The sequence below is a fragment of the Embiotoca jacksoni genome, unplaced genomic scaffold, assembly GCF_022577435.1.
Source record: "Embiotoca jacksoni isolate LCO1_2020_lvr unplaced genomic scaffold, fEmbJac1.0.p SCAF_6, whole genome shotgun sequence".
Taxonomy (NCBI): domain Eukaryota; kingdom Metazoa; phylum Chordata; class Actinopteri; family Embiotocidae; genus Embiotoca; species Embiotoca jacksoni.
In genome coordinates, this window is record NW_027185414.1 from 15,723,356 (window position 1) to 15,733,793 (window position 10,438).

Consider the following 10,438-nt stretch of genomic DNA (forward strand, 5'->3'; position numbering starts at 1 on the left):
ACAAATGAGAAAGAAAGTAATTGAGATCTATCAGTCTGGAAAAGGTTATAAAGCCATTTCTAAAGCTTTGGGACTCCAGGGCCATGTGGGTTTGGATTTTTTTTTCTCCCTTAATAATAAAAACCTTCATTTAAAAACTGCATTTTGTGTTTACTTGTGTTATCTTTGACTAATATTTAAATTTGTTTGATGATCTGAAACATTTAAGTGTGACAAACATGCAAAAAAAAGAAATCAGGAAGGGGGGAAATACTTTTTCACACCACTGTATACAGAAAAGTGTATTAAAAGCTGCTCTGAAAGAAAGGAAATGGGATGACATTTGGTGATGCTACAGGAAAGGTCAAGTGATCACTAAAAACAATTCATTCTCTGGGGCCATGAATGTCCACTACAAATGTTATGGAAAGTTTCCATTAGATTTTGAAAGGTCAGATGGTCAGCGAACTCATTAGGAAGCCTCTGGGGACTATTCATAACTCTGACTACACTCACGCAGATGCAACCAGTAGTTGTTGAGATAGATTTCTGGACAGGATGGACGAGTGAGCAATCAGCTTCTAAAATTAGAGTGTAAAGACAGAGTCGGAAATGTGGTCAAAGTGATTAAGTGTTTACATCATGTATGCTTGTCAGAATAGACTCAAACGTCCTCTCCTAGTTGACTCGTAAACCACTTGGAAATTTGTGTGGCAGACTGGGAGGTTTGAGACCGATGTCGATGAACTTCGGTGCATCCTGTGGCATTTTGAAGTAAAAACACTGAATCCCTACCAGTTTCTAAACCGATGCTAACCCTGTGCCTGGCTGGAAGATAAGAGCAGTGAAATTGAGTCTCCCTAACAGGATCTATATAGTTTCACTAGTGAGTCTACAATACAACCCTTCTTGTTCTGTTGTGGTGGAGGCCTCTCTCCGATGGTTTTCAATATCCACCAGGAAAACGAAAAGTAGATGAAAAGTTAGGCATGATAGATAATAGCAAATATTATGATAACCTAACATCATTAGATGACAAGTAAAAAGCACAGAATAATAAAAATTTGCCCCACAACATTTCATAATCATGACTTGGACATTTGAGTCAATGTTGTGAAATTAAGGGTCACAATTAAAAGATCGAAAAATAAATTCTGATATGTCAGTCAAAGTTATGACACACTACAATTTAGACTTATTATGTCATTTAATATTAGACTTGTTTTATTTATTTATACAGTCTATGAATAGTTTGGCAAGTTAGGCAAAAATACCAAACTGAGATACAAATTAAATGTATTAGAGTAATTCCAATGTTTACTTGCCGTCTCATAATGTTGAATTAATAGGTCAAGCTTTTGTCCCATTACTTTCCTACCTGTACAGAGAGATGGGCTTTAATCGTTTCCTGCTTTACACAAGTGACCTTGAACTGTGCCTGACACAAATTTAAAAAAAAGTGGATATACAGAGAATATTTTGAGTCGGTCAAGAATCCTTCATTTGTCCCCGGACATCTCCATCCATTTGTTTCAGTAGTTTTACAGTTAATTATTATTAATATTATCTGATCATTATAAGTGATTGTTTTTTTTTCTGCCTGGGAAGTTACCTCATCGTCCCGTTCGGCCGTCACTCATTACAAACGCATCACAGCACTCCTTTAAACTGAAGCGCACACGTTATGCCAAGACGAGGTTGCGAAATGTTCCAGGGTGTTTTTTTTTTGTTTTTTTTTTCCTGCACGGTGACGTCGGCAGGGTGGGAAGATGACGTCGCGACAGCCCCCCACACAAAAAGCAGCTTCCGCATGACGTAGACGAACAGTCAGCATTCTTTCTTCACCGTAACCGGTAGCTAACACATCGGAGTCGTCGTGGTTCTGCTGGTTTCAACAAAAATAACAAAACCTCGCAGGTTTTAACTCGGCTTTTTGAGCTCTTATTTCCATTATCTCTATTTTTTTAATCTTTTGATTGACAAGACAACAGCTACGCTGACGTTCTTTTTGTAAAGGTAAGCTGATGCGTTTGTTTTCCACGTCCGGCTAACGTTAGCTAACCCAACCGGTCGGGGAGGAACTTCCGTTTTTGGTTGATTATGTTTCACACGAAGCGGAAAAAAACAAAACAAAATCACAATCGGGACTTTCTTGTTTCGAGGTAATTGATGTCGTTGACATTGTAAAAGCTGCGCTGAACCGGTTTTATGTTGAGCAAAAAAAAAAAAAAAAAAACCCGACCGGGAGCTGAGAGTTGTTTACAGCTTGTTAGCTTACCGGCGGCCTGCTCCACAAAACCTCCCAAGATGTCGCTGTTTGGACATCCGGTGTTTGAACAAAGACCTCATAAAACCAGCTGATGGGATTTCCCCTCCGGATTTACAACAAATACATTAATTTTTTTACATCGGATTTGATGCGGATGTCCTCGGATGATGTGAGAAGTACGTTGGTGAAATAACTGGTTTTAACGGTGTTTTAGCTTTTTTTTTTTTTTTTTTTTTTTTTTTTTTTTTTTTTTTTTTCGGCGGCTCTTAAAATATCAACATTTGAGAAGAAATCGGCCGCTCACGGACACGCAAAGTGTGTTATTTGATTTAATCTCGAGACGTTCGTGACGGATCGAGTTTATATTTCGCCTAAATTGGTGTCGAAATATTTTCGGCCTCGAGTCGAAATGTCGGACTTCTTTTCCTGCCGCGCAGCCATCCGTGATTTGGCTACGAAGCTAACTGGGTCACTTAGATAAAAGTAATCTGGGAGAGAGGGGGCAACGATATTTATTTATTTTTTGCGGTGAGGAGTGTCGGGGAGAAACGAGTGGTTTTACTGTAAAGGGAAAGTAAACGGGAGATTACGGCAACCTCACGACGACGCATCGTCGTCACCGTACCGGGCTAGCATCGCCACCGCTATCGCTTCGCGGACACACGGGAGGGGGGGGGGGGGGGGGGCACGTGTCGGCGTTCACGTGCTCAACAAATTCTCCGAAATCCACTCCGCAGTAAATGAACCGTGTTTATGTCGGGTATTATTACGTTGTGCTCGACGGTAATAACCTTCGTGTGTGTGTGTGTGTGTGCGGAGGTTCACTCGGAGCTAATCGACGTGCGTTTGTCTCGTCTGTTCTTCTTCTTCCAGGTCGCTTTTTTTTTTTCCTGCTCCATTCCCAGAACTCAATTCTTTTCAGGTATTCTTTGTCAAGCCGCCAAAGTGGAGAGTGTCGTTGCACCAGGGGGTCCTTCTCGTTTCAGGTATTCAGCATGACGACGTCAACATCTATTTACACCGACCACACTCTCAAATAGCACACACTAAAACCTAGGCTCGCATTTATGTTAAGTTAAAAACCGTTCTCCCTTTTTTTTTTTTTTTTTTTGGATCACAGTGTAGGGGGAGGAGGTGGGGGTGCACCTCAGCACTATCCCAAGACTGTCGGCAACAGGTGATTTTTATTTATTTTTTAATTTTATTTATGTTTTTAAACTCATCCTTTCACCTAAACATATTCAGTAATCTTAATTACACCGCAGATATATAAACCTCTCCATCGGGCCTTTAATCACACACCCAGATATGTAGTGTTCTTTGGCATTATCACAGAGTCGTCTAAAGTATATGACTTCTTTAGCATCTGAATCAGGTAGTCGCACTTTACTCCAAATGTCACTCATCAATGCACGAGTCAACAGGGAAAAGGCATGCTGTGAGAATTTCAGCTCCTAATAATCAATTGTGACCCTGCAAATACCACAGATTATACCACAGTGCCATTGAAAACAAAACTTAAGACAAGTTACTATATTTGAGCAGTGTTGCAAGGTTACTTTTGAAATGTAAAAGGATGCAGATTACTTGTTACCCTTTTTAAAAATGTAATTTGTAATGTAACTATTTTGATGACTCAAAGTAATGACTCGTTATAGGGGATTACTTTTGTAACAATTGTTTTAAACTGGACAATAAAGCTGAAAACCCCTGAAACTAAAGATAAACAAGGCAGTACAAACCTCCCAGCAGAACTCGACACTTATTACTGTCACACTTTAATTAAAAGTTCTACAGTAGAATTAAAGGTTAAAATGTTTTGATTTTATGTATGTCGATCACAACTGACTGCAGGGAGGGAAATTTTTTCCCATAACATCAAACTAAATCCACATTCATGTCGCCTTCATGCTGAGTGACTATAGGACTCATAACAGGGATACTGGTCTGGTTCTGACTTTTTTTAATCTCATGGTTTGAAACAACATCAACCGCCTGAGCACGGTGGTTTAGAGTAGTGCACATTGATTTGATCGGCAGACGACAGGCTGTGCAAATTGAAACAGAACCCATCGCAAACAATTGTCAAATTTGAGAACACACTGCCAAATAAAAGGTGTCTGTTTAAACATGGACAGAAAATATCAAAATCAACATGATGAATATTACATTCTACATAAAAGCGCTTTACCGAAAAGCATATATTCAGTTGTAACCCATTTGTGATCACCCAACACTTGGAATAGTAACTGTGAATTCATTATATATTGTTTGACAGTAACTGATTACCAATGCATGTAAAACATGTAACTAGTTATTCCCCAACTCTGTATTTGAGTTTCTAAACAGCAACCAATAGTGTCACATGCTGAAAAGTTGACAACACTGTGAACGCTTTTTTTCACATGCTTTAACAAGGCCTTATTTTTACTCAACCACCATCAATCAGAGCCAGATACCTGCGATATAAGACTATCTGTTCCTGGTTAATATTCCTGTATTGTACCACTGACGATGTTTTGTGTGCATTGCAGCGAGTCCCTGGGGAAAACCCCAGGTTCTAGCGTTCAGAGATGGGTACCTTCTCGAAGCACTAGACGAGATGCCAACTCCTCCATCGAGAAAGGGCAAAATGACGGAATCTTCAGGAAAGTGAGAGGGTATGTTTCCGTTTAAATCCATGTGTACTTCATTTACGCAGATTGGGTAAAAATGTTCACGGTACTATTTAGATGGTAAGCCAGGACCTGAATGTGCCATAAGAGATTGTTGATGGTGTAGTTGGTATATTGTCATTTAATGTGTGCTGTTTTGTTTTTTTTGCCCTTCCTCCTCTTCATCAGCATACTGAATAAGCTGACTCCTGAGAAGTTTGACAAACTATGCCTGGAGCTCCTCAATTCAGGTGTAGATTCGAAACTTGTCTTAAAAGGAATCATCTTGTTGGTGAGTACTCTCTTCAGCTGTGTTTTGTGTTTTATTCGTGTAACCTGTTAAAATGGGCTCCTAATTTCTTACTTTCCATTTTTCCCCTCTTAAGATTGTTGACAAAGCCCTCGAAGAGCCCAAGTATAGCCAGTTGTACGCTCAACTATGTCTACGCTTGGCAGAGGATGCACCAAACTTTGAAGGCCCATCAACAGAAAACCTAGCAACACAAAAGCAGAATACTGTAAGATATCTTTTCACAATAAAATGTACATTTTACTACTCTTGTGTGTTTCCTGTCTGGATTTTGAACAATTTCTGTTTTACAGACCTTCAGACGGCTTCTGATTTCTAAGCTTCAAGATGAGTTTGAGAACCGCGCCAGGAATGTTGAACGTGAGTGAATTCGATTTAAACCATGTGGTCAGTTACAAAATACAGTTTGGTCACGAGTTGTTCCTTGGAGTCATTTTCCTTTTTCCCCTTGTAGTCTTTGACAAACATGACAACCCACTCACCTCTGAGGAGGAGGAGCAGCGTGCTATTGCAAAGATCAAGATGCTGGGAAACATCAAATTCATCGGTGAACTTGGCAAACTCAATCTTATCCACGAATCAATCCTTCACAAGTGCATCAAAACGGTACGTTTGTTTTAATAGCTTAACATGGTTAATTGTACTCATTCATTTTACTTTAATTCTTAAGTTGTATGACCCCAAAATCAAATTGTCACGCCAACAGTTGTGTTGAAAATTCGATTGTATTAAATGCTGTTGGGTTTTTTTTTCAGCTCTTGGAGAAGAAGAAGAGAGTCCAACTTAAGGATATGGGTGAAGATTTGGAATGCCTCTGTCAGATAATGAAAACTGTGGGACCTAAACTTGATCATGAAAAGGCTAGGGTGAGTACATGGAAACAAAGGTGATAGATAATAGTCTTGTCTATAAATTATTTTGCCCTGTTAAATAACATATATTTTCCTTCCAGTCTTTGATGGATCAATACTTTGGCCGCATGCGATCCTTAACGAACAACAAGGAACTGCCAGCGAGAATTCGTTTTCTGCTGCAGAACACGGTGGAGCTGCGAGACAACAACTGGGTTCCTCGCAAAGCTTACATTGACAACGGACCAAAGACGATCAACCAAGTTCGTCAGGATGCAGTAAAGGTTAGTTTCGCGGATCCACTTCAGAAAGTGCCGTCTGTCTGTTTATAATGGAGGGATAAGAACAATGAATAACATCTATAATAATAATAATAATAATAATGGGTGCTGGTCCAGTAGGCTGTGTCCACACATTCTTACAGGAGTTTGTGCTTTGCAGGATTTGGGTGTTTTCATTCCTCCTTCAAATGATGCAATGAGGAATGAGTTCTTCATGGACAACTCCTCCTTCCTACCAACAAGGATCAAGTTCGACAGGGAAACTCTTGGTGGGCTGGCTGATATGTTTGGACAGATGCCTGGTATGTCGCAGCTTTTCCCCTTTTTATAAAAGTAATTGCTTTCAAGATGCATTAAATAAGTATTCCTCCTTACTAGCAATGTTTTGCTGTCTTGGTTTGGATAGGCAGTGGCATTGGTACAGGTCCAGGAGTAATCCAGGACCACTATTCTCCGACCATGGGTCGTCACCGTACCAACCCGCTTTATAATGGCCACAATGGAAACGGCAACGCTTCACACCAGCCTCAGTTTGAAGCAGGAAACAAGACTTTCATCAAACCAAACCAGGTACATGTGATTATTGTAGTTGTTCATATTTCTGGCATGTTAAATTTCTGCACTGATCATTGATAACAATAATTCTGTAACTCTTTCAAAGGGGCAAAGTTCTCCAGTTTTCAACCACAAACAGAATCACTCGGCACAGATACAGTCAAAGGACATGGCTCCCCGCTTCAGCAAGAAAGGGAAACTCAATGTTGATGAGGTACAAACTCTTACTTTTGGCTATTTGAGTTTTGCATGTTGGATTACCAAGGTTCCATTTAAATTGTATTGTATGGTTTGAAAATAAATGTGAATGGCTTTATATTCTAGCTGTGTGACATTGGTGTCTGTGTTTTTGCCTTTCCAGATCAGTCTGAGGCCAGCACAGTCCTTCATTTTGAATAAAAACCAAGTGCCAAAGCTGCAGCCTCAGATGATGATGATGCCTCAAACAGGTCCCCCAATGGGACAGGTAACATTTTTAGATCTACAGCAAATACACTGAGCTCATATGGTATTTACAGATTTCCAGAAAAAAACATGCTCATCTTTTGTTTTCTTTGTGACTCCACAGCTTGGCCTCAAAACTAATCCTCCTCCAATTCAGGAAAAACCTGCAAAGTCCAATAAAAAAGCTCCTCCTACAAAGGAAGAGTTGCATAAAATGACAGTGAGTTCTTTGAGCTGCTTATTTGATTTCCTTCCTGCAAAACATACTCCGTCAAGCTTACTGAATCTGATGATCTTTTTTTTTTTTAGGAGACATTAGTGTCCGACTATCTGAACAGCAAAAACATCGATGAGGCAGTCAATGCTGCGAAGGAGATGAAGCCTCCGAAACACTTTCTGTCTGAGATGCTGAACAAGATCCTGATCTATTCCCTTGATCGAGCAGACGAGGATAAGGAACATGCAAGCACCCTGATCTGTGCACTCTGCACAGAGGGCCTCGTCACTGGTGATAACCTAATGCAGGCGAGTGTTTTTACGGTTCTTTAAAATGTGCAGGATTCACCATCTGAATAGGAATATTAGTTCTTATTCACACCACATTCCTTTTCAATAGGCCTTCCTGAGTGTTCTGGACCAGTGTCCTAAGATCGAGGAAGAAGTCCCACTGGTGAAGTCGTACCTGGCACAGTTTGCAGCTCGAGCGATCATTGCCGACCTGGTCAGCGTTGCCGATTTGGCCCATCAGCTGGAGAACGGTGCTCATTTCCCTCTGTTCCTGCTCTGCCTGCAGCAGATGGTCAAACTGAAGGACCGCGAGTGGCTGACTGATCTGTTCCAGCAGAGCAAGGTCAACATGCAGAAGATGCTACCTGGTATGTCCAAGACCCCTTTGACCCTAAATTTAAACCCAACGTCATTTAAAAAAAACCAAAGTTCAATGCAAATCTGCTTCTGAATACAAAATGAAGTCTTTGGCTATTTCTGACGGGTCGTTATTTCTACTCCTGTAGAAATTGACCAGAACAAGGACAGGATGCTGGAGATTCTGGAGGGCAAAGGTCTGAGCTTTTTGTTCCCTCTGATGAAACTGGAGAAGGAGCTGCTGAAGCAGATCAAAGTAGATCCTTCTCCACAGTCCATCTACAAGTGGATCAAAGACAACATCTCTCCTAAACTCCACACTGACAGAGGGTTTGTCAACATCCTCATGACCAGGTACAGCAGTGTTTCTAATGATGATATAAAACAAGAATAATAATAATAATGCCTATTAGTTATTCTGATACCACACCGTATATCATGCTCTTAAGCGTATTAAAGTAAATGGTCCTCTTGTCTGCAGCTTCTTGCAGTACATTGCTTATGAGATCAACCCCGATGACGATGAAGAGCAGCTTGCAGTGCCCAGTAAAGAACAGCTGGATGAAGAGAAGCAGCTGATGCTGGTGTTCAAACCAGTAATGCAAAAATTCCTACACGATCACATTGACCTGCAAGTCAGTGCGTTGTATGCCCTGCAGGTCCACTGCAATACCAAGGCTTTCCCCAAAGGTAGGTCACGGTTGTGGTTCAGCGCAGCACCTTCTGTCCGTTTCTATTTGGAAACGTTGCTTAACTTTTGGTTTTGAAGCTTTCAGATGTGTAATGGTTGCTCTCTCTTTTTTTCCTTTTACTTGTAGGCATGTTGCTGCGCTACTTTGTGAACCTTTATGACATGGAAATAATTGAAGAAGAGGCCTTTCTTTCATGGAAGGAAGATGTCACCCAAGAGTATCCTGGGAAAGGAAAAGCATTATTTCAGGTAATTTTATGTACCCTAATTATTGTTGATTTTTGACATTTTTTCCAAAATCAGCTGTTTATTTGTGTTGTACTTCCACATAGCGACCGGTTGATCATAAGTAACTTGGATGTATTGTGGTTCTGGTGCAGGTGAACCAGTGGCTGACCTGGCTGGAGACCGCAGAGGAAGAGGAGTCAGAAGAAGAAGATTACTGAGGAACAGGCCAAAGCCATGTGTTATCAGGATGCAATGAGTGATTCTCTTTTCTCTTTTTTTTTTTCTTCTTCTTCTTCTTCTATTTTTTTTCTTCACGTGTCCTCCCCTGTCTAAATCTTCCCCCTCTTCTTGTAACCACTGTTACAGTTCATTCCACTATAACATGTTTTTGCCAGATCAATTGAGCATCGCCACCATCTTTATTGTATTTATGCTTTGTCAAATTTTCTATCTTCTTTGATGTCCTACAGCAGATGTTTTATACATTTCAATCATCATGGGTTATGTTTTCTTCTAACAGTTGGCAGTATTTTGCAGCAAATTGCACCAGAACTTTGACCCATTTTATCACCTTTAAAATCTGGTAGGAGTCACCAAGTGCTGCCATAACTATTTACTTAAAAACTGTTTACAAATGAGAAAAGACTCCCAACGTGTTGCTTGGAGACTTTACTCAATGTTTAAATTGCATTTGTTAATCAGTTTTTAAATGCACTTTGCTCAACACCATGAGTCGTTGCAATAGTAAAATATACTTTCCTTGATTTGTTAAAACAATCGTGAGCTGCAGTTGTTGGCTGCATGATTATAATGGGGTTTCTTGTGCTCGAAAATAGACCATTTTGTCTGAAAATTCTTAAATCCGGATTCGATTATATCTCTAGAAGTAGTGGCCTATTTTACTTGCACAGTATAATTTCGGTTACCCACATTTAGTTTGATAAATCAAGAGCTTTTTTATGTATGAAACGTTTGTGCTGTTAGGAATGAATCTGTGTGGCCTTTTTTAATTTATCAGTTCATATGGATATACCTCTAATGTATCTCGGACTATACTTGAATGTCTCGGTTTTGACATTGAGACAGCCAAAGCTTAGTTTTCCTTTGCTACGGTTGTTCACCACTCGTGGAAATTTTACGTCTGTTTGCCATATTTGTCAAGTTCTTAAATGGTCTTTTTATCTTCATGAAATTACAAAGAATGTACTGTATGTGTACACTTTGACCTTCTTTTGGAGCGCAAGCGCATGAAGTTGAGTGTACAACTACAGATCAACCTTGAATAAAGTTTAACAGTTCATTTCTGTCTGGA

The 10,438-nt window shown here is 40.1% G+C and overlaps 1 protein-coding gene across 1 annotated transcript; it reads left to right on the forward strand.

The window, feature by feature from the left end:
* Positions 1 to 3,121: 3,121 nt before the first annotated feature.
* On the forward strand, positions 3,122 to 10,426 carry LOC138212930 (eukaryotic translation initiation factor 4 gamma 2-like). Its single transcript, XM_069173638.1, has 19 exons — positions 3,122 to 3,234; positions 4,783 to 4,908; positions 5,092 to 5,194; positions 5,289 to 5,420; positions 5,506 to 5,572; positions 5,667 to 5,818; positions 5,968 to 6,078; positions 6,165 to 6,347; positions 6,505 to 6,646; positions 6,751 to 6,914; positions 7,006 to 7,113; positions 7,261 to 7,365; positions 7,468 to 7,563; positions 7,653 to 7,868; positions 7,960 to 8,218; positions 8,357 to 8,561; positions 8,689 to 8,897; positions 9,026 to 9,147; positions 9,279 to 10,426. The coding sequence occupies exons 6-19, from the start codon at positions 5,735 to 5,737 to the stop codon at positions 9,342 to 9,344; spliced, it is 2,070 nt and encodes a 689-aa protein (XP_069029739.1). The 5' UTR covers positions 3,122 to 3,234; positions 4,783 to 4,908; positions 5,092 to 5,194; positions 5,289 to 5,420; positions 5,506 to 5,572; positions 5,667 to 5,734; the 3' UTR covers positions 9,345 to 10,426.
* Positions 10,427 to 10,438: the final 12 nt, after the last annotated feature.